We start from the raw sequence: 23,417 nt of genomic DNA, 5'->3' as shown, positions 1-23,417 counted from the left end.
GATTTCACGAATCTTGAAATCATGACCTGAGCCGAAATTAAGAGTCAGATGCTTAACTGATTGAGCCACTTACTCTTTCTGATTACAAAAGTAATACATGCCTTCGGTAGGGAGTCTAAAAAATGATGAAAAACTAAGAAGGAAATGAAAATTCCCTAAAATCCCATTGCCCCCACTACCATTGAGATCTTCCTCCTTCCAGTTCCTGTTTGCCTTGTAATCTGTTCCACTAATTTGGCACCAACAGCCTAAAGGGCATGGAGATAGAGGTTGACACGAAAAGGAATCAGGTGGACACCTTGGGGACAGATGGGGACATCCACGTGGAATTTACCAGTGGGCAGTTGGAAATGCAATCGTAAACCAGGAGAGATTTCTGATCCCTATGCGGGGAGGGAGAAGGATCCCATAGGTATCAGATGAAATCTCAGGAAGTGGGGGAGGCAAGCCAGAGAAGACAAGCAGACCAAGGAGAAAGGATGAGTCTTGTACAATATAATTAGTATATTGCTCCAGAAAGTATATGGAATAAAGCATTAGAAAGAACTTATTTTCTATGGAATTCTTACCTATAAATGCTTTCCTGGGCTCTTCAGGAGTGAGATGCTTCCTGTATTCTCTACACCTGTAGACTGTAGCCAGCATTACTTTCAAGAGAACAAGTTGGCATGTGAAGGACACAGCATTAGCCAGAATATTACTTCCTGCATGCCATCTTTTCTTTCCTCTGAATATCGATTTCACCTACTCTTTTAAAACACAAGTTTGTTTGGAATGGCTTTTCAGACTGTCTCTTTTCACACCCACACTATGAACACATGAATCTGCTTAAATCTATGTTCTCTGAGAGAAGGCAAGTTTCCAATTAGATAAAATGTCTTGCTGAGTTTTATCAGTTGTGTGTATTTATCATCCTCCAGCCATCTTTTTAATAGGCTGCATTCCTACTGCTCCAAGGTCTGCTCACAAAGGACAGCCCTCCTGAGTTTTTGTCATTTGCCAAAAATTTCCTATTGGAAGATTTGGCTTGTCTGCCTGGACAGCTAGAGCTAGAAGTCCAGCAGTAGCCGTACAAATGGCTGTCACGTATCCCCAAGCAGACAGAGGTGCTGTCGTCTTCTGAACAGAAAAATGGGAGACAATGCCGCTGGGGTACGCGCTATCTAGCTGATAACACACGTTCCCCAAACAAGTTGTTTAAAAGACTTCCCGAACACTAGCAACATTAAAATCAAACAACCCTATCCAGAAAAGAACCTCCTAAATCTAAATAATCTATATCAAACACAAGAATCCAAATCTTGTTCCTTATGCATTCAAATCTCGGTAGGATGGCTTACAAAAAAATGTTCTCCTGTAGGCCCCTAATGTAATAGCCATTCTATGGCCCAATCACTACAATGCACTGAATCCCAAAACAACACATTTAAAACTGAATTCACCACCTTCCCCCACGCCTCTTTCCCACCCCAGCTCAAGAATTCAGCCTTCCTCAGCCAAATCTATTTCACTGACTCATAGGGGGGAAAAAAAAAAGATTCCTTGTATGAATTTGGGGGAAAGGGATCCCATTAGGCTTTGTGGGTACTTTTTAAAATTCTGCCACTGGTCAGAGAAAGGGGTAGAGGCAGGGTAGGGGCACCGCATGTCCAAGTAATGCAGACTTTTTTTTTTTTTTCAGGTAATAGCAATACAAGGTAAGAAGTGTTATTGCAAGGTCATGGACGCATATGGTAGGAGATGTTGAGTCTGGTTGGGAGGAGAGTGGGAAAGCGTTTCAGCACAGTACCTGGTATAAAGTAAGTGCTCGATAACTGATTAATGATGAAAAGGAGGTGATGTCTGAACATCAGCTGATTGCTAAATGGGCCTACCTATGTGGAGGAGCAGGGATTTTACACGAGAGCAAAAACCAAGCTGTTCACACAGAGTTGTCCAGACAGTGACAAAACTTGGTTGTGCCCTGGCAGTGGGCGAGAAAGAAGGTGTGGGGATCTTGGATCTACTAAAAATTTCATTTTCTAATGCCATGTTGACAGTCCTATAGATGACAACTCTTATAGAAGCAAAATGGGTTAAAAAAAAAAATGGTCATGGTGTGCCTGGGTGGCTCACTTGGTTAAGCATCCGACTTCAGCTCAGCTCATGATCTCACTATTCATGAATTGAAGACCCACTTTGGGTGAGCATGAGCCCTGCTTCTCTCTCTCCTTTCTCTCTGGCTCTCATGGGATTCTCTCTCTCTTTCTCCGCCCTTGCTCACTTGTGCCCCCTCTCTCTCTCAAAAAAAAAATTTTTTTTTTAATGGTCATGGCAGTTGAGCAGAGATACAAAGATAGTAATATTGGGGGTGCTCGGGTGGCTCAGTCAGTGCAGCGCCTGACTCTTGATTTCAGCTCAGGTTTTGATCTCACGGTTTGTCAGTTCAAGCCCCGAGTCAGGCTCTTTGCTGACAGCATGGAGCCTGCTTGGGATTCTCTCTCTGCCCTCCCCTGCTCACACTCTCTCCCATAAATATTTAAAAAGAAAGGTAGGAATATGAAGTGGATGATGGGTGGGACTGAAAAGAATATTTGGGATCTATTTTATTTGTTCCTTCAGCAAATAATTACGAGTATGTTTCTCTCATCCTAAAAGACACAGGCATACTCTTTCTTCATCCTGCAGCTTTTCCCTGGGGCCCTCACAACCAGCCTTCACAGCCAAGTTTCTGTGAAATATCTCCTGCCGCCTTCCTCTCTTGGGTGCAGGTCAGTTGGGCTCACTCCACTCCTGCCAATGTTCCTGCTGAGATCCTAGATGCTGTCAGGTACTTTCCAGTCTACACCTTGCTGCCTTCTACCTCCAGCACCAGACAGGGCTGGCCTCATCTTCCAACTTGTTACTCCTTCCATACCTGTGTTCCCAGCCAGCTTTCCCTATTCCAGCTCCTCCCACCACTAGCTCTGCTGTGCACTAATGACTCCCAGGTCTCTACTTCCTCTCAGCCAGCTCTCCTGGCTCCACACATGTTTACCCAACTGCCTCCTAGACATCTTCACTTATCTGTCCCAGGAGCACCTCAACTCCAAGGGCCCCAGAGGAAATCATCTGGCCCTGGGCATGTTAGTTAACTGAACTGGGCCTCACTTCCTCAACTATAAAACAAGGCATTACTGATAGCCACCTCATACAGAGAAGCTTGTTACGGAGATTAAGTGAAATATCATAGAATTGCATTGCATAGATTCTGGCGTATGGTAAAAGATCTACAAGTGTTAACTATTATGCCACCTTCCCTCAAACACATTCCTTCCTCTCCAGAGTCCCCAAATTGACTCACAAATCCACCACCCGCAACTCTTATCAAGCCAGAACCTTGAGCATCCTCCTGATACCTCCCTGTTCCTTAACCTGTCATTCCGTCCCAGCCCATTCATTCCACTTCTTAAACATCTGACCTTGTCTTTCCTTCTCTGCTCCATTGCCTTAAGTCCTGGGCTCCTCTGGGACTTAGAGCCATTCTTTCCCTGACCCTACCCTTGCTGTTCTATACCCTTCTTCTGAAAGAGCACATTGCATGACACCACCCTCCTCTTAAAACTTTTCCAGGTCTCCCTTCTGCCTCGGGTACACAATCCAAACTCCTCGGCAGGGCACGGAGGCTCTTCAGGACCTGGTCTCAGTCAGTCTCTCTCAGTCCACCCCACTCCCTAAGCTCCAGCTGGTCCTCCTTGGTGATGTCAAGTATTCATCAGGTTCAGTCAGTCCACAGGGCCTTCTCCAACCGCGGCTGCAGTTTCCAGATGTAGCTTGGGTGCCACTTCCTCTGAGAAGCCTTTCTGGACTTCTAGTCAGATGAATAGCTTTCTTTTTTGTTCCCCTGGGTCTCTTCCCTAATACTTATCATGTTTGAGTTCTTATCTGCTCATGTGTCTGTCCTCCCCACTAAACGGAGTTGTCGGCTGGCAGAAAAATTGCGTTTTATTTCCATAACCCCAGAACCTAGCTCAGTGGCCAGCAGACAGTTGGTACTCAAGGTAAGTGAGCCAGAGCAAAGGGTTTCCACCAAAAAGGAAACGTTTGTTTGGGGAATCGGTATCAAGGCTTAGAGAATCCACTCCTGACGCGGCACAAGCTGAACAAGGGTTCCTTCAGGCCTGCGTGGATATCCAGTGCCTGCACGTCGTTCTCGGGGCTTCACTCTCGCACAGTTAGAGCAGATACAGGGCTGCGCAGGCAGAGGCTGAACAGGCGCCTGCAAATGCACGCTCAGCGGGCTGAGGTTAAATCCTGCGCCCTTTGTTCCAGCCAGCGGAAAGCTAGCGGGTCTGTGTCCGCCCGCCAGCCGCGGCCGGGTGCAGGGCCCGCATGGGTAGAATGGCACGAAAACGCACCCGCGAACGCCGCGTCGGGCAGGGGCGCGCGTGTGCGCTGGCCCTCTCGGTGCCAGCTTCCCGACTCTGGGATCCCGCGCTCTCCCGCGCCCTCGCCGGGGCCCAGCTTCAGTGCCAAACAGTCTCCCGGGCCCGCCGCCACCGCCGGCGGGAAAGCGCCCGGCGTCCCGGCGTCACGCGCCAGCAGCCGGGCGCGCGGCGCGCGGGGCGGAGGCGGGGCGGGGGCGGGGCCAGCGCGCCCGAGGCGGGGCGGGGCGGGGCGGGAGCCGGGCACAGGAAGCGCTGGGAGGCCCGAGCCGTCCCAGGGTGCCCCGCGCGGCGTGGACTCGGGCCGCTGCCGCCATCCCGCTGGCGAGAGGGAGAGAGAGGCCCGCCCGCTCGCCGGTCGGGCCAGTGTGGGCCAGTGCGTGAGGGCGCGGGGGGCCGTGTCAGCGAGACGCAGAGCGCAGCCGCCACCACCAAACGGACATGTTGGAGCCCAGCGCCGCCGCCGCCTCCTTTTCCTTATCCTCCGAACGGGACTGAGAGGGGGCCCGCCACCCTCCGCCTCTGCCGCCCGCCCCGCCGCCTCGGCCGCAGCCTCTTCCTGCCCGGCCTCTGGCTCCGCCGCTCGTCGCCCCCCCCAACCCCCCCGCCCCTCAGGCCCGGCCGGTTCCCCGGCCCCGCTCCGCCGCGGCGCGAGGTCTATGTGACCGGCGGGCCCGGAGCAGCCGCCGCCGCAGCGCGAACATGGACGCCGTCAACGCCTTCAACCAGGAGGTGAGGAGTGCTCGGGGCGCGGGGGTGCCGGGCCTGCCGCGGGAGCCGGGACTCCGTTTCTCCCGCCGCCGGAGGTTTAAAGCTGTGGTCGGGGTGGGGACGCTTCCTGCCCGGGTTCCGGGGCGGCGGGGCCTGCGCGGAGAGGCCTGCGGCCCGGGAGAGGTCGCGGCGGCCACGGGAACCGACCCCACACCCCTCCCCCATCGCCCACCCCCGGGCAGCGACCTCGGGTTGCCCCCCTCGCCCCCTTCCGGCCTCCCCCAGCCCGCGTCGGCGCTGGTGCCTCCAACTTCGCCCTCTTTCAGGTCCCGGCGCTCTCGCTTTCTGCTCCCAGCCCGTTACTGGCTTCGCAGTGCCGGGCGTCCGCAAGGGGCTAAGAAAGAAGCGCGGGCGGGCGTGTGGGGTTGGGGGCGGGGGAGCGGGAGCATCTGCCGGTCGCCGGGCTGGCGGAGCGGCGGCCTCCGCTCTCCTGTTGCTCAGGCCCCGGCGCGGCGGCGACTGGACTCTGATCCCGGGTCGAGGAGGAGTCGGAGAGGGTGTTCATCCCCCCTCTCTCAAGATTCACACACTTGGGAATTGGGGTCCCCAAATGAAGAGGGGTGGCTCCTGATTTCGAGTGGTGAACACGATCCTTGTAATGGGCTCTTTGGCCCCAACGTGACACCTAAAAAGTTGAATGGGAGAGTACTTGCCCCGCCTTAGTCCGGTAGAAAGCCGGCTTTGGCCTCTAGTCTCCCACCCTCGCAGTCCGGTCGAGGTAGTTAGTTAATCCTCGGCTCCCTTCTAGGGGAACATTTACATGTGAAAACCTCCCAAAACCGGGAACAAAGCTGCCTGCCGCCTTAAAGCTCTATAGTTTTATCTCCAGCCGTTCCAGGTGCTGTTTTTGGAGCGTAGAGTCCACACACCCTCTTCATCAAAATCGGTTTGGGGGGAGGGGACTTGACCATTGATAATTTAAAATACACTTACCGAATGGAAACTGTTGTCTTGTGTTGAGTTGGATTATTTTCCTTTTCCAAACACTAAAGAGGAACCCAGCATTGAAAAAGTCAGACGGAGTACTGTAGCTCTAGATGTCTTGATATATTGAAAACTCGATGCATCTCACGATAAGATTTTGTAATTTCACTTGTAACAGAATTAAGGTGCGATAACTTTTCTTCTAGATTTGCAGTGCGGTAATACGCGACCCTCCAGTAACACTGCAGTTAGGACCTTTCATTGCCTTACAGATTATCCTCTAGATGATTTGTCTTCAACTGTTGGGTACAAAAAACGTCTTAACTGTAATGGCAACTGCTGTTGGACAGTGTGATGATTTTCAAAATAACGAAATAATATTTCCTAATATTTGATGGCTAGAGAATTTGTGATGCTACTCCAAAGATTTCAGGTTTGGAAGTTGACTTGGTTTCCTGAAGGCAAAATTCACTGAAATGTTGACTCCATGAGGGCAGAGAGTCTGTATTTCCTCCTCCCCTCACCATAGGAGGCAAATACTTGTTGAATGCATGAGGATTTGTATAAATGGTACAACAGTTTTTTAAAGATTGTAAATATTTATTTCCTGAGATAAAATGTTATGGACTCTTTTTAATGAAAAAGGGGATTTTTTAGAGTATTCTTAAGTTCGGAAGTACTTAATTGTGAGTTAGGCATTATGGAAGTTGACATTGAGCACATTAATAAGCAAAATATCTTACGTTAGTTCTGGAAAAGTGTGATTAGTTTTTACTTTGAAAAACCAAAATTAGGTATGATACTGCCTTTTTGAAAAAGGGAAATGGTATTTTAACCTTTTTAAAATATACAAAATGAGAATTTTCCTATCTTGGTACATTTTTCAGCTCAATTTTTATTTCCATTCCTAGTCTTCATGAACTGCAAATTACATTATGTTAGGTGTGTGTTGCCAATTCCATCTTTCTTCTGAAGAAACTTCCTTCTGGAGAAATTAGTCTGATTTTAAAATCCATCGTCTTGCACCTGCCTGTTTGATTTGTAGTGCTTCTCAGTTTTTTCTCCCCATTCATGAAATGTTATTGGTTAGTTCCCTGTAATTTCAAATCTCCCCAATCTTACCTTAATTTTACAAACTTTCGAGTGCGTGCTCAGCTACAAAAGCTGTGTCCTAAATACTGTGGCACTACCAAGGATCTCTGTCCCCTAGGAGCCTAATGTAATAGAGAACACAAGACTTTGGCAAATAACTTTAATATGTGATAGAACAGCTTCTTTGGGGCTCTTTAAAAGTACTGTGGGATGGCAAGTGAAGACTTGGGAAGAAAAGGTTGATGTCAGTTTCAGAATTTCAGAAGGTGTAGGAAGTAGTGATTGAGGGACAACAGTGCTCAGGAATAAGTGAACAGTATAATAGTTTGGTTCCAGAGGCTACGGGAAAGTAAAGATGGTTAAGTAATTTGGTGCCTGACAAGTTTTATGTCCTTCTAATGTGTTTGAATTCCATTTTGGGGCTGTGGATAAACTGAAGATTTTAAGTAGTGTGATACAATCAAGAAAACTGCTTGATTTGTAGTGTATGTTATAAAGGCAGATATCTGAGGAAGATTGACATTTTCAGGACTAAGGTCGAATTAAGTAGAGTTTGGCATGGAGAGCAGGAAAAGGATATGGGCCAGAGGAATCCATGGACCTTGCCATCTCGTAGGCTTATAAGCACCTTTTGCCCCCAACATTCTAGGTGCTGGGAGAGTGGTGATGCTACTAACGCAAGTCAAGCAATCATCAAAAGCATACTTAGTGGAGGGGGAAATATGTTTGGTTTTTGAACAGGTTGGGTTTGAGATTGAGTGGAAAAGTCATGTGGAAATTTCTGGCAAGCAGTTGGGCATGTAGGACTCAAACTTGGAAGCAACCAATGAATAGAGGGAGACATCTGGAAGTCACTCTCAGATGTGCCCTGGAGGAAATTGAGAGGGGAGAGAAAAGAATTAATATTTAATAAGCATCTCTGGCATATCAGGCATTTTATATATACATATCTAACTTAATATTCCCACAGCTTTGCACAGACATCCATTTATAGATGAGGAAACTGATTTTCAAAGAAGTTAAATAATAACTGGCCCAAGGGCATACTGTTAGCTAATGGCAGAGCTGGGATTTGAGTGCACATCTTCTCATCATAATTGCTGCCTACAGATAATATGTATAATACCAAGGGAGAGGTTACAGGTTAAGACTTAAGAAAAAAGCAACTAAAATTTGAGAGTAATGGGATCTGAAGTTTAAGGTTGAATGGTGATGGAGATAAGGAAACAAATGTAGTCTTTTAGAATTTTGGCTATGAGGGATTTAAGGACATGAAGGGAAAGAGCAATTAACAGTATAGAAGGCACTGGTGCTGGGCCATTTGTATGCTCATATATAGCATATATGAGGTTTCAGCCTTAATAAGTGACATTCAGGCCCTGGTCTCTTAGATGCTAGTAGAAGCTTGAGCATGTTGGGAGAGTGGAAGTGTAGAGAAGCATAGTTTAAAGCAACATGAGGGCTTGCTTAGAACAAAATTGTGGATAAAAGGAAGGGTACAGATCACAGGTAAAAGAGGTCAGTATCTCTGATACAGGAAGGAAGATAAAAGATGAAGTTACTAAAGACACCCACTAAACAGGACTTTTATGGTGAGACACTTTGTAGGGGTTGTAAAAAAGGTAAGTGAAAAAAGTGAGTGGCCAATTATAGCTCATTGTTTTCTGCTATGCTTATACACTCCTTAATGTGAAGAGTTTGGTATGTTGTAAGTTTGTTGAATGAATAAGAGTTATGGATTGGATTTTTTAAATCTATTGATTACATTTTAGCCTTTAACCAATCTTGTCTAATTCCAAAAGAGTAGATTTCCTCACACTTTTTTTTTTTTTGGCAGCATCTATGATTTTGAGACTTTTAATTAAAGTATTAAAAAGTGCAGAGAAGATATAGCAGTAAGAATGGACAGTTGTAAATATTAATATTATAAGTGTTGTGGGGTTTTTTGTTTTTGAGAGAGAGTGTGTGTGCACATGTGCCTGCGGAGCCAGCCTGGGGAAGGGGCAGAGGGAGAGAGAGATCTTAAGCAGGCTCCATGCTCAGCACGGAGCCCGAGCCCGATGCAGGGCTTAGTCCCACGACCCTGGAATCATGACCTGAGCTGAAATCATGGGTCAGATGCTCAACTGACTGAGCCACCCAGGAGCCCTAATAAGTGGATTTAATTTAAATTTTAAAATATTAAAAGTTAAAGCCCTTTCCTCCTCCAGAGGCAATCAAAGTGAATTTAGTATCAATCTCTGGTACATAAGCAATATGTAATATTCTGTGTTTTGATATGCCTGAGTGGTATATTGTACATATTTGTGTTTTTCCTTAAACTTTACTAATATTACATATTAAGATTTCATTTTAACTGCTGGGGGGGGATGCTGTCATTTGAATAAACCGTATTTTATTTATCTAGTTCCCCAGTTGATGAACATTCGTTTCTCATTGCTGGCAGTGAACTTTTTTTTTTTAATTTTTTTTTTTAATGTTTATTTATTTCTGAGACAGACAGAGCATTAATGGGGAGGGGCAGAGAGAGAGGGAGACACAGAATCGGAAGCAGGCTCCAGGCTCTGAGCTGTCAGCACAGAGCCTGACGCGGGGCTCCAACTCACAAACAGTGATATCATGACCTGAGCCGAAGTCAGACGCTTAACCGACTGAGCCACCCAGGTGCCCCATGACAGTGAACTTTCTTTAACATGTCTTCATATATAAGAGTTTCTCTGGGGCAGCCATTCTCAAACTTTGCATTTTGACTTCTTTCGCTCTTAAAAGGTAAGGACCACAGAGAACTCTTACATTTGTGGATGATATATCATATATATTTTGGAGGTATTTACCATTTTAGATATTTAATCTGAAAAATGCATTTATTTTTTTTTTTAATTTTTTTTTTTCAACGTTTATTTATTTTTGGGACAGAGAGAGACACAGCATGAACGGGGGAGGGTCAGAGAGAGAGGGAGACACAGAATCGGAAACAGGCTCCAGGCTCCGAGCCATCAGCCCAGAGCCTGATGCGGGGCTCGAACTCACGGACCGCGAGATGGTGACCTGGCTGAAGTCGGACGCTTAACCGACTGCGCCACCCAGGCGCCCCATGAAAAATGCATTTATTAAATGTAACAAATCATTAGATGTTAACAAAAATAACATTTTTAATGAAAAATAACATTTCTGAAACAAAAGTGAGAAGAGTGACATTGTTTTACATTTTTGCAAATCTCATTTAAACTTTGGTTTTTAAACCTGGGTTCTCATATGTACTTCTTTAGAAGTTCAGTCTCTTGCAATTACACACGTCAGGGTAGCCTCTAGAAAACTTTTGCGGTACACTTGTGAGAAAATGAATGAAAGGGGCAAGAAATGTCTTAGTATTAAAATGAAACCAGTTTTTACCTCATTGACCACTGAAAGGAACTCAGACCCCCAGGGATCCTCAGATTATTTTTAGAGAACTACAGCCCTGAGATACTGAGATACTGAAGTGGTATGCATATAATGATATGTTGGGAATTCAGGAAGAAAATATGAGAACTTTAACATTCATTTTTATCTTTAAGATCAGACAAATTAAGCTTTATGAATACTTTATGAATTTATGTTGGTACACTTATTCACTGGGCTGTCTAGAACCACCATGTTATCCTGAAGAGTTGAGTCCCACATCTCAGTGGGGAACTTGTCGCTCCTTCCTTTTCCCACTGGAAAGTTTTGTGTATGGAGTATTGTACCTATTAATTATTAGGTGTGTTTGTCTTCCCAGAATTTATGTATGTATGTATGTATGTATTTTTTAATGTTTATTTAAAACATTAGAGAGGGAGACACAGAATCCAAAGCAGGTTCCAGGCTCTGAGCTGTCAACACAGAGTCCGATGTGGGGCTTGTCCCCACGAACCGCGACATCATGACCTGGGCTGAAGTCAGTCGCTTAACTGACTGAGCCACCCAGGCACCCCAGAATTTATTTATTAAAATTTTTTTCTTGATGTTTATTTTTGAGAGAGAGACAGAGTGGGAATGGGGGAGGGGCAGAGAGAGAGGGAGACACAGAATTCAAAGCAGGCTCCAGGCTCTGAGCTGTGAGCACAGAGCCTGACGTGGGGTTGGGGCTCAAACCCACAAACCGCGAGACGTGACCTGAGGCAAAGTTGGATGCTTAACCTGCTGAGCCACTCAGGTGCCTCTGTCTTCCAGAATTTAAATCATATGATAAAGATACCTTGTTGTTGTTATCATTTTAACCCGTAATATTAGTCTTTAGTTGTTTTTGATCATTCCTTTCTTCTTGGAGAGTTTTATCTAAAGCAGTGGACAAAGAGTTGACACAAGATTCTTACTGTGTGGAAGAGATACAGAGAACCAGGGCAATAGTTGAAGTAAAACTGGAGGTTTCTCTTCCCTCATTTGACCGTGTTATGCTATTACCACACGAGTTTTAGATATTAAAGTTATCATTGTATTCTTCTGCTCTTTCTTGACCCTCAGTGAGTTGCTTATCTCCAACAACAGTAAAAATCCGGCCTTATAGTGCGTGGAGGGAAGCTGGCTTTTCGGAGCTTTCTGTTGCAGCATTTATCACTGATGTTCTTGTTGAAAATATCCCCTGCCCTAAAAGTCTAGAATTTTGCTTAGTATTTTGTTTCATTAAAAATGACATGGACACATGATTAAGGAACTGAATCAGAGAGAACTTGGAATGATGGAAAAGTTGACTTATAAGTCTTGTGAAACCAAATTCCTGACAGAAAGTTGACAAAATGGTAGTTGGTATTTGGCAGGGGTGGGGAAATGTTTTTTTTTACCAGATACAAATTGTAGGTGGTTCTCTGCCATGGAGCACAAGTGAATATACTTTACTTCAGCATTCCAGGTAACGTTTTTACAGATATCTGCACACACTGAAATCTCATTTTAAATATACCTTGATAACATGGTAGGAACAAAGTTGTTACATAAACAATGAACCTTTAATATTATTCATAACATTTGTTGAGATAATATGCTGGATTTTTTTTTTTTTTAGCCCACCTCGCAAGCATACAACTTTAATGAGCTAAAAACAAGCTATGCTATGTTGTCAGGTATATAGAATAAGCAGCTTACCTATTACCAGTTCAAATTTTTGGTAACATTGGTTGATTAATATTCTATTTTGATAGAACAGGAAAAGGGAGAATTTGGTAGTAGTTAGGCTTGTGTTAGACTAGGCCTTAAAAATATCTTGAAAGGTTAAACTTGGGAGGGGCGGTGCGTGGGTGGCTCAGTAGGTTAAGCGCCTGACTCTTGATCTTGGGTCAGGTCATGATCTCACAGTTCCTGAGATCTCACAGTTCATGAGTTTGAGCCCTACATTGGATCGGGCTCTGCGCTGATGGCATCGAGCCTGGTTAGGATTCTGTCTTTCCTCTCTGCCCCTGGCCCACTATGTGCAAATGCAGGTGCACGCTCTCTCTCTCTCTCTCGCTCTCTCTCTCTCTCTCAAAATAAATAAACTTAGAAAAAGAAAGCTTAGATTTGAAGAGACATGTTTGCGTTTTTGCTAATACTACATGTAATTAAAAGTGCACTGTCAACGACTTTTTTTTTGAGAACTATTAAGATTTCACAAACAATACTATAATTTATTATATCCTGGTCACCTTCGTCCTGTTAAATATTTTCATGGTTTATTGATTACATTTCATTGCTTTATAGCTAGAGCTCCTTATGGGTGATTGCAAAGGCATAGAAAAATATAGAAACTTTGATATTCCAGTGAAGCACATTGTGCAGGTTAGTAGTGAAGTCAGCAAGAAATCTACTGTAACGCTGGAGTGAAGTTAGGAATTAGAAGCTAAAGGGCACTTGAGTGGCTCAGTCAGCTCAGTGGCTGACTCTTGGTTTTGGCTCAGGTCATGATCTTATGGTTTGTGAGTTCAAGCCTGCATTGGGCTCTGTGCTGACAGTGTGGAGCCTGCTTGGGATTCTCTGTCTTCCTCTCTCTGCTGCTTCTGCACTTTCTCTCTCTCTCTCTCTCTCTCTCTCAAAATAAATATTCCAAAAAAAAAAAAAAAGGGTTAGATGCCATGGTTTTTTGTTTTTGAAAAAGAGCAAGCATGTGTGGGGGAGGAGCAGAGGGAAAGGGGGAGAGAGAATCTTAAGTAGTCTCCATGAGATCATGACCTGTGTCGAAATCAAGAACCCAGATGCTTAACTTACTGAGCCATCCAGGCACCCCCATGCTAAGGTTGTGATGGAGTTGGGCATCAGGGCTGGGGAGATGGCAGGGCTCAGTGAAAAGTAGAGAGCCATACAAGTTCCGCTCGGAGTTATCATTTGTTGGATATCATTGTTTGTTATCATTGTTTGGATAATTGGTGAATTTGGTATAAATCCATGTGGGTCAGTAATCCTAGTTGGAAGAAACTATAGAACAATGGCATGCCTTGCTTATTTGCCACCAAAGCACAATTTTTCTTTCTTTCTTTTTAATATAGACCTTTTCTACAACAGAATTACTTCATGCAGAAGTAATCATGAGATTGGCCAAAAAAAGAAACTTGAACTTTATGCCAGTTGCAAATAAATGTTATAGTGGAAAAAAGGAGTTAATATTTTTAAATTGCATCAGCACTTTTTTTGGGAAAAAGTAGAAAAACTTACCTATTTACTGGTCTGTCATAATATTGACTTTATATTATATTCCAGTTTCCTTTCAAGCCTTATTTCTGCGTATTTGCCAATGACTGTCAAGGTGATCTTCACATATTTGTGTTCAGTAAACAGTTATAGCCAGATTCATCAATCTTACCTTCACCCATAATTGAATGAAGAACACTTTTTATTGGTTTTAATTACGAAAAGTTGTACATAAAGCAACACACATACACTGGTTAGGGAGTCTTAAACATAAGTCACTTTTGGTACAAATTTAGAAAAAACCCACTTCACAATACATTCTAGAAATCACAGTAGTACCCATGTCTTTTTTCAGCATTGATTGTAATGACTTTGAAATGCCTCCTCAGTCAAAAAAATGTTTTCACTAAAATATTTCCACCAAAAAATTCAGTATAGATTTCTATTAGTTAAACATTCTTCAAATTAGGTGTAAATGTCTGCTTCCTTATATTTTGTTGCATAATAATGACCTCCATGATTTTTGTTCATGGATCTTCAAGCTTTATGTTCCATTATACCTTTGTTCAGGGCCTATCCTGGCTATTAGTAAATATTTATACCAGAAAAAAGGATTTCAAGAAAGAAGAATTGCACTCAGCTATCTTATTTTGAATGTAACTCTTTAATCTTTAAACACACACTCATTTATAGGAACCACAGGATTGGAGAAACAAACTGAGCCTGAGCATAAGCTATACGAAATTTCTTTGTAGTGACTCTCCAAATGTGAATTCACAGTTGTGGTGAATCTGCATGTTTTGGGCACTGACCACATAACTGGAGGGTTTCCTAACAAATTTCCACTAAGAATAGATTGCTTATTAAAAGAAATGTAATAAAAATGTACAGATTTGATGCTTCTATATTGTTAAAACTCAACAGTAACCACAGCAGTAGATTTAAACTTAAGCATCTCAGTCAACAACTTATTTTAGGGGAAGAAATATTCTGTCCCTGATGTTATGTAGAATTGTCAGTGTTTAGTAATGGTAAAATGATTTCAGTCAGTTTTTGTATTTAGAGGCTTTAGAGACAATTCACCCACTATTGGTTGCCCTGTATTGGTTTCTCCCATTGTCCTGCTGTTACCTGAAAGACCAATAGTTGACCACCTCTATATAAAGTCTTCCTCTGCAAAATTTTTAATATATCTTTTTTCATTTTATCATGAGTATTCCACTTTATTTCCTCCTTTTGTCAGAGCTGAGTTTTTGCTGAAGTGGAATTCTAAGACCCTGCTGAAAGAAAGTCTATAATGGGAAAATTTACAGCAATATACCTAAATACTCTCTAAACTTTAATGGCCGTGTATCACCTCGTTCACCTTAATTAAGAGATGCTGAATGGTAAATCACTTTGGAAAGGACAGCCAACTTTGGGGTTCATTGGAGATATGTTTGAATCTTCATAAAGGCCTTTATTATTGTTTAATGTCAAAAATAGGCATGGGGTGCCTGGGTGACTCAGTTTGTCTGACTTCAGCTCAGGTCATGAGTTCGAGCCCCGCGTCTGTGCTGATAGCTCAGAGCCTGGAGCCTGCTTCGAATCTGTGTCTCCCTCTCTTTCTGCCCCCCCCCCCCAATTAATAAACATTTAAAAAATTTTTTTAAATAGGCAAACTCATAGAGATAGTAGATTAAAATTCGTTGGTGGTGGGGAGGAATGAATATGGAGTTTTTTGGAGGGGATTAAAGTACTCTAAAACAAAATAGGGCTAATGGTTGCCCAACTCTGGAATATAGTAAAAACCACTGAATTGTATACTTTAAAGGAGTGAGCTTTATAGTATATGAATCATATCTCAGACCTGTTTTAAAAAATAGAAAAATGTTAGTTTTTAACCCATTTTCATTGTTTTGTTGCTTGATCTGATTTTTTCTCAATTGAAAACAATATTTTTTGGCTACTGAGTGCCTCTGTAAATTATTTTGTTGATCTTGAATCCTAAGTTTGTTTTATAAGATATGTTTAGTTTTTACATGCTCTTTTAAGAAGTTACCCAGTGGGAACAGTTCACAGGAAGGACAGGAAATGATTCCTGCATTTGCCCATTAACTACCAGCCAGATGTCAGCTAATGGGTTAGGAGTTGTATATGGGTATCTTTGCATTCTTTCCATTTTAAAGGTAAGGAAGCTGAAGAGATGGTGTGAATTGACCACGGTCACACCGTATAGATTGGCAATTCTGAGATTTGACGGAGTACTGTAAGTACCCATCTGAGCTCAGTCCATAGTCCCACCTGGCTACTCTGAAGGCTTTTGAGCAGCTAATTTTTGTCTACTGGAGTGTTTATGAGGGGAGAGGGCTCGCTAAACAGCTTTTGTACATTTGAAGCATGGTAGTGAGTGTACTATAATGTATACTTTTGGAAGGATTTGTAAAAATTTAAGAATAATGAAGTTTGGTAAGTTTTTAAGTCATCCATAGATGATCCATGTTTAAAATTTAAGATATGCTTTTAGACATGTATGTTTCTTTTACTAATTTATAATCACTATTTAAATTTTAAATTGGTTTGGGGATTTTTTAAATGCTAACATTTTTAATTTTAGTCCCATGCTTGTGCATAAATCTAGTCATGACAACTTTGTGGAAATAACTGATTATAAATAAAATATATAACGTATGGGTAATTTTTATTTTTTCTTCTAATCAAATGATTTTATATCCAGGAACCAAGTTTTATTTCTTCTATTGAGGTCTAGGAGGAAATACTTAATTCACAAAAATGTTTTCTGGCCAATTTTGGGAGGGAAGACATAAAGTTCACTAATGAGGCACAGTAAAAGTAATTTTGAAATCTGGCATTGGTGCTAGTAAAATAGAGCAGTGCCATGGATAAAATATTTGCCATTTCCCAAAATTGCCACCTGGCTGTTTCTTGGTCAAGTGAAAAGGAAGAAGTGGAGGATTGATTGCAGTTCAGTGAACCAAAATGTAGGTAAGGACTAAAAAAAAAATGACCTGTTGTCCTAAGCTGGAACTGAATGGGTTAAAAGCCCTGCTAAAGAGAGGCAGCTTTGGTTGTAAAGTGAAAAGTTTGAGTGGCTGGTTGGCTGGCTGGCCAGCTGACCAACTTAAAACTTAAAAGTTTGAGTGAAAGGTGGACCCTTGGAAATTGTAGGAGAGTTAGTCTTAAACGAAGAATAATAAATTAGGGCATATTGTATAGAATAAGTTGTCAGAAATTAACTGCTTAGAAAATCTGTTCTGCCAGCAGGAAATATTAACAAATAGGGGTGGGTGATAGAATTAAAAAGTGGGGAATAAGACATATGAAGTTTAAACTGTTTGCTATATGCTGTTTTCTTAATTCACATAGAAATATAAGTAGTTAAATCAAAAGTGGTTTTGTATTTAATGTTAACAGTTTTCATTTGCACTTACATGTGTATTTTGTAGTGCATTTCTCTAAATTCTGGAACGAGGAGAAAAGCTGGAGTGTTTGTAGGAGGATGTAGGATGTAGTAAGATAAAGCAATGTAGGAAAAGTATGAAAATTTTTTTAACTTGAGAATACTTTGTGCAGCATTGTTACTTGTAAAAATATCTGGATAGGAATCATGAGAAATCTGAAGAGTGAATTTTATAGAGAAATCAGTGGAACTATTTTGTAGTGTTTAAGTCAAATGAAAGACTGCTCAGTAGGAACAGGGAGACAATAGTTTCTTTTTCCTGACTCTTTGTTTTAAAAAGCCTTGTAGGGGCGCCTGGGTGGCTCAGTTGGTCGGTTAAGTGTCCAACTTTGGCTCAGGTCATGATCTCACTGGTTCATGAGTTCAAGCCCCGTGTTGGGCTCTTTGCTGACAGCTCAGAGCCTGGAGCCTGCTTTGGATTGTGTCTCCCTCTTGCTGTCTACCCCTCCCCTACTTGCGGTCTGTCTGTCCGTCTGTCTCTCTCTCTCTCAAAAATAAATAAAACATTAAAAAAAAAATAAAGCCTTGTAAGTTTGCTCCATCTTAAGAATATTTCATATTAATGCCAGACTGTCTTGTCTGTATACTTTCCTCTAAGCAAGTGGAAAATTGGTTAATCATTTGGGTTTCAAAGCACTTTTGACTTTATAGAAAGTAAATACAATTTGCTTGGCAGTGAAGTGTATGTCAGTAATTAAAGAGATACTTTCTTTAATGTTTGTTTATTTTTGAGAGAGACAGAGACAGAATGCGAGTGGGTTGGTGCAGAGAGAGACACAATGTGAAGCAGGCTCCAGGCTCCTAGTTGTCAGCACAGAGCCTGACGCGGGGCTCGAACTCACGAGCTGTGAGATCATGACCTGAGCGAAGTCGGGCACTCAACCGACTGAGCCACCAAGGCACCCCAAAGGGATACTTTGTTTAATGCACAAAGGTCAACAAAGTCTATACTAAAGACAGTGATTTCTTAAATTTGGGTTTTGTATCCACAAGGTATCCCTTATTATAAAGATTTAAAGGAACAAATTTAAAATTGATTTTTAAATATTTTAATAATTTTGAAAAATTTTATTAAAGATTTACAAGCCACTGACTTGGATATAAGTGTTAATATCAAAGACAATGTTTAAGTAATGAATAAGCTGTATCTGATAATGATGGTTCTATTTATTTACTTATATTTATAATCAAAAGTTGAGAAACTTTGTTTCATACAAAGTTTTTCATTTTTAAGTCAATGGGTTTGAGTATTTCAATTTTAATATTAATACAAGTATATAAGTTTAGGAAATAAAAGAAAATATCCCACTGAATACCATTAATATTTTTTCTAATTTTCAAATCATGGAAGATTTGAGTGCAAATGATTATTGTTTTAGATACACTTCTAGAAGTGGAATTCTTAGTTTAAAAGATACTGACATTTTTTAGTTCTTGGTACATGGGTTTAAATTTCCTTCTGGAATTAAAGCTCACCAATTAGGTCTCAGCAGAGGGCAGTGCCGCCTTTGCTTGATGCTGATCTACCTTTGTGCCAGTTAGATAATTGAAGAATTGTGTCTCTTTGTTTTACTTTGTACTTCTTTGATTATTGGTAAGGTTGAACTTTTTTTCTGTATTTATTAATCAGCTATTGGGGTTTTCTTTGTTAATTGAGTTACTTTCCTGTACATATTTTTCAATTTCACCATCTTGTACATGTTCTGCTTTCAGGTAGAATGGCATAGTTGGCAGAATGGCATTGTTTAATGTGTGGTGGTTTTGCAACCCTCTGTACCTCCCAACTCCTCCCCCATCATGTTGAATTGCCCAGTATTTTTTTTTTTTTAAGTTTATTTATTTGCTTTTGAGAGAGAGAGCAGGAGAGGAGGAGAGAGAGAATCCCAAGTGAACTCCACATTGTCAGCACGGAGCCTGATATGGGGCTCAGACCCACAAACTGTGAGATCATGACCTGAGCCAAAACCAAGAGTCAGATAATTAATCCACTGAGCCACCCAAGTGCCCCTGAATTACCCAGTATTACGAAAGTATTAGTTCCAACAAACATTTGGTAAAGTGTATATAAAGGCATAAAGTGAAATGCCAAGTAAAAAGGAACTGTAAACTATCCCTTTCCTAATGTTCCAGCAGTAAGAATTTTTTTTTACAGAGTTATCTTCAGGCTGTAATTAGATAGACAAAGCATCTTTGCAGAAAAGAGGATTTTAAAGTTTTTTTTTTTCCTAATTATCTTCTGTTAGGAAATTTGATGTGTACTTCTGTAAAGTGTTTATATGTTACTAATAAACATTCAAGTTATGTTGGAGTTAACTTGATTTGGTTGAAGCTCATGTGTCTGATACATTGAGTCGAATGAAGAGGAAGAAAGACTAGAATTAAATGCTTTGATATCTGCATCTGTCAGGAGGAAGATTTGAATACTAGCCTGTAAGTGTACGTGTTTCCTTTTGGAAGCATTCATATTTTTCTTTAAAGTTTGTAGTTAAGTATTAATAACAGGAGCTTAAGGCAAAATTTGTCATCTTGGAGGTGATAATAGGAAGGAAGGAATACTACATGTATAATCGATATAATTCATTATAAAATAAATGTTAGGAAAGCAAATATTTTAAAGTTTAGGGGAGAAAAGGTAGTGGTAAGTATGCCATTGAATGATTCCTAAAGAAAACATTGAGGGATTTAAGGTTAGAAGAATTACTTAGACTAGAATGATCTTCTGATTCTTTCACTGCTTTGACAGATCTTTTTAAAAAAATAGGAAAAGGCATATTCCAGAAATTGTAGACTCAATGCCAGTAACTTTCATCTCTGATGGTTGTTAGTTTGTTTTATGAACAACTAGAAATTTCTAGTCTAGGAGTCAGAACAGATTCACTAACAATTCAGAGCAGAATACATTAATCTTTTTTCTTTTGTGAAGTGTGTTTTGTGTAGTGAGGACTGTAAACCAAATATTTCAGAAAGATATTTGTCATGATTTCATTATGAATAAATTAGAAAAATATAGACAGGATGGAGTGTTAAATGAATTTTAGCTGACTGGCAGTGTCCAGGGAATATCAGGGTCATCCCACAAGTAGGTCCTGTTCTTATTTTTAAAAACATTGAGTTGGAGGAAGGCATATAAAGCACGTTAATGAAATTTACGAGCTGATTGGAGTAGCTACTACATCAAGTGGCAGAAAATTATTTCCAGATGGCCTGAGTAGATTGAAAGGACTGTCTGAAACCAACATAAAGTCAACATGAAGATCTAGTTTTGAGAGAGATTCCATTGGAAACAGTTTGAGGGTTTTGGTTGATTATAGATGTGAGTTAATGGATTAAGCACTGCTGTTTTTGGAGATCATAAATAAGCCCCCCCCCCTTCAGAATCCTGGAACCTGTTAATATGTTACCTTACAAGAGACTTTGAAGATTTGATTAGGTTAAGAATATTAATTAGGATGGGTGAATTATCCTGAATTATCTAGATGAGCCCAATGTAATCCCAAGGGTCCTTACACAAAGAGGGAGGAGAATCAGAAAGTGATGTGACAACAAACACAGAGGTCAGGGAGGATGGAAGAAGATGCCACCCCATTGTCTTTGAAGATGGAGGAGGAGACCGTAAGCCAAAGGAGTCTACGTAGGCACCCTGTAGAAGCTGGAAAAGCCAAGGAATAGATACTGCCCTAGAGCCTCCAGAAGGAATGTAGCCCTGCTATCACCTCAATTCAGACTAGAGATTCTGACCTCCAAAACTGCAAGATGCATTTGTGTTGCTTTTATGCTACTAAGTTTGTGGTAATGTGTTTTTGCAGAAATAGGAAACTAAGAAAATACACTAGATTCCATTAACACAGTAATATATCTGGACGATGTCCATTTGGTGGTATCATACTTAAAAGAAATTAGCCAGGGGGCGCCTGGGTGGCTCAGTCGGTTAAGCATCCAACTCTTGATTGCAGCTCAGGTCATGATCCTAGGGTCGTGAGACCTCGCTGAACCTGCTTGGGATTCTCTTCTTTCTCTCTCGGCCCCTCCCCTGTGTGCTTGCTCGCTCGCTCGCTCTTGCTTGCCCTCAAAATAAATATTAAAAAAAAAAAAAAGAGCCAGAATAGATCAAGAAATGCCACTTAATAGTTGAAGAAGATAGGTGGAAGGGAAGTCGGTTTAGTTACCTTCGAATATTTTATCATGAGAGAGATAAATATTGTGCAGAATTGGAACAGGAGAGGGAAGGTATCAGAAGGGAGATTCAGGGTTAGTTCACAGGAGGCTTTTGTAACCACTGGGGCTGATTAGTTATGAGTTATTAAGCCTTACGTCACTAGGCGGGAACTGCAGATATACTATAAAAGTGGTTCTAAATTCGGTGTGAGTACTGGATTAGATACTAAGGTGCTATACAGCTTTAAGAGTCTTTGATACTACCGTACCATCACTACAGAGAAGTTTTCTCTAAATGCAATCGTAGATGCAAAGATTCTCAGACATTGTATAGCTTTATTTAGTGAGCTACTTATGTGTCAGTTACTAGGTTGAGATGTCTGTATGTTATCTCATTTAATCCTAACAGCCTTATAAGATGTAATGTATACTATTAATCCCCCTTTTCATGTTTAAAAATCCTTGAAGTTTAAAGAAGTTAACTAAATTTGTCAAAGTTTATACTGTTAGTGAATAGCAGAGTATCTTGTTACTTTGACTGCCTCAAACTGAATTCTACAGGTGTCACAGGCCAAATATTCTTATTCTTTACCTTCTCCTGAAACTATTCTTTATTGAAATAAGAGTTTTTGATGAATGATTCTTAATAATTTGTAGACTACTTTGTCTATCAGGCATGTTGCAAGACTATATTCACATTTATATTTTTTATAGTCATTTAGCTAGTGACAGGGCAAAAAGCCAAACTCAGTCTGTTGTTGGCACGTATTTTTTTCCAACTGATGCCTTCCAAGGGGGTCTTGTACCTTTATCGGCCTACTGCTTCTGCTATTTTATATTAGAGAATTGCATGGTTTCCTCTGGCTGCTTTGACATAGTTGTTTTCATTGACAGATTACATTAATTGTGAATATAGGCTGTAGTAGTAGGGAGAGTGCTGCTCCTAGGAATATTTATTGAGCACCTGCCCTGTTGCAGGTGATAACACTAGTCATTCCATGTGCAAGAACTAATTCAGTTCTCACTGAAACCTCTGAAGTAGATAACCACCATGTCGTTTTTACATAGGAGGATGCTGCGCCCTACAGAGGTTACATAATCTGCCCAGAATTGTGTTACATGGCTGGACCCAGAATCAAAACCAGGTCTTTCTGACTCTTTCCAGAATACCACAACGTCTGATTTTTTTCTTTTTCACTAGTAGTTTGTTGGAGTTATACTGAATTTTATGGTTCTCAGGCTTTTATATACAGCCAATAGATTTTTTTTCTTGAGGCTTGTTGGCTGAGACTGGATGTTGGTCAGAAATAACTAGAGCCTGAATTATCTCTACCCTTGTTTCTACTCTGAATATACTGCATATTCTAAACTTGATTGAAAAATGTGAAATTTTTTTTCTAACTTGATGATGTTGTTTTCCTGCAGTTTGTAAGAAATGTGTTCGTGGTTTAAGGAATCTGTTTATTATTGAAAGGTTACAGCAGTTAGTTTGGGCTGTATTTTCCTCATTTGGAAACAAAATAATTTTTCTCTGAGTCCTTGCCTTTCACATTTTTTGACTGTCACTCCCGTGGTACGACTTGAAATTTTACGTAGAGTCAGGTGTTTGGGCACACACAAAACTAAGAAGTTTCACCAAATAGTACTTACCTTTGCTGTGCATAATGCTATTGTATTTTTTACTCTGTTCCACTAAAAAAGTTGTGTCACATCCATTGTTTATATTTCTATTCTAATGTACTTCAACCCACAGTTTGAAAAACACTACTTTGGATTATCTCCAGGATTGTTTTCTCCTTTCAACCAAATTATATGTGGTGGTAATAATAGGTAACATCTATTTGTATTTACTTTGTGCTAGGTGCTGCATTAAGTGCTTTTTGAATGTGTTGTTTGTGTTAAACTTCTCTAAATGTAGAGGCTATTATTTTCATTTTACAGATGAAGGAACAACTTCTTATAGCAAGTGGTGGAGCCAGGATTTCCCAGACAGT

General features: G+C 41.2%; 2 protein-coding genes across 5 annotated transcripts in view; both read left to right on the top strand.

Moving 5' to 3' along the window:
• Positions 1 to 257: 257 nt before the first annotated feature.
• On the top strand, positions 258 to 5,068 carry LOC115522964 (proline-rich proteoglycan 2-like). The gene is made up of 3 exons (XM_030328504.1): positions 258 to 358; positions 4,291 to 4,567; positions 4,682 to 5,068. The coding sequence occupies exons 1-3, from the start codon at positions 258 to 260 to the stop codon at positions 5,066 to 5,068; spliced, it is 765 nt and encodes a 254-aa protein (XP_030184364.1).
• The window catches only part of SCAF4 (SR-related CTD associated factor 4), a 61,011-nt gene continuing 42,293 nt past the window's right edge, over positions 4,700 to 23,417 (top strand). For 3 of the 4 annotated variants that reach the window (XM_030329381.1, XM_030329384.1, XM_030329380.1), the window contains exon 1: positions 4,700 to 5,135. In XM_030329381.1, coding sequence (XP_030185241.1) covers positions 5,106 to 5,135 — 30 coding nt within the window. In that variant the 5' untranslated portion in view covers positions 4,700 to 5,105. Of the gene's footprint in view, positions 5,136 to 9,942; positions 9,960 to 23,417 lie in introns of those variants that run through there. The other variant, XM_030329383.1, reaches the window with a different exon arrangement.

Source organism: Lynx canadensis, chromosome C2 (assembly GCF_007474595.2).
Source record: "Lynx canadensis isolate LIC74 chromosome C2, mLynCan4.pri.v2, whole genome shotgun sequence".
Lineage (NCBI taxonomy): Eukaryota > Metazoa > Chordata > Mammalia > Carnivora > Felidae > Lynx > Lynx canadensis.
Note: the sequence above shows the minus strand (reverse complement) of the source record. Positions and strands in the feature narration are given on the sequence as shown.

Coding starts and splice junctions, on each gene's coding strand:
- LOC115522964 (XM_030328504.1), top strand. CDS start 258: ATGGAGATAGAGGTTGACACGAAAAGGAATCAGGTGGACACCTTGGGG. Junction 359..4,290: donor GGGCAGTTGGAAATGCAATC/GTAAACCAGGAG, acceptor CCTTTGTTCCAG/CCAGCGGAAAGCTAGCGGGT. Junction 4,568..4,681: donor CGTCACGCGCCAGCAGCCGG/GCGCGCGGCGCG, acceptor GAGCCGTCCCAG/GGTGCCCCGCGCGGCGTGGA.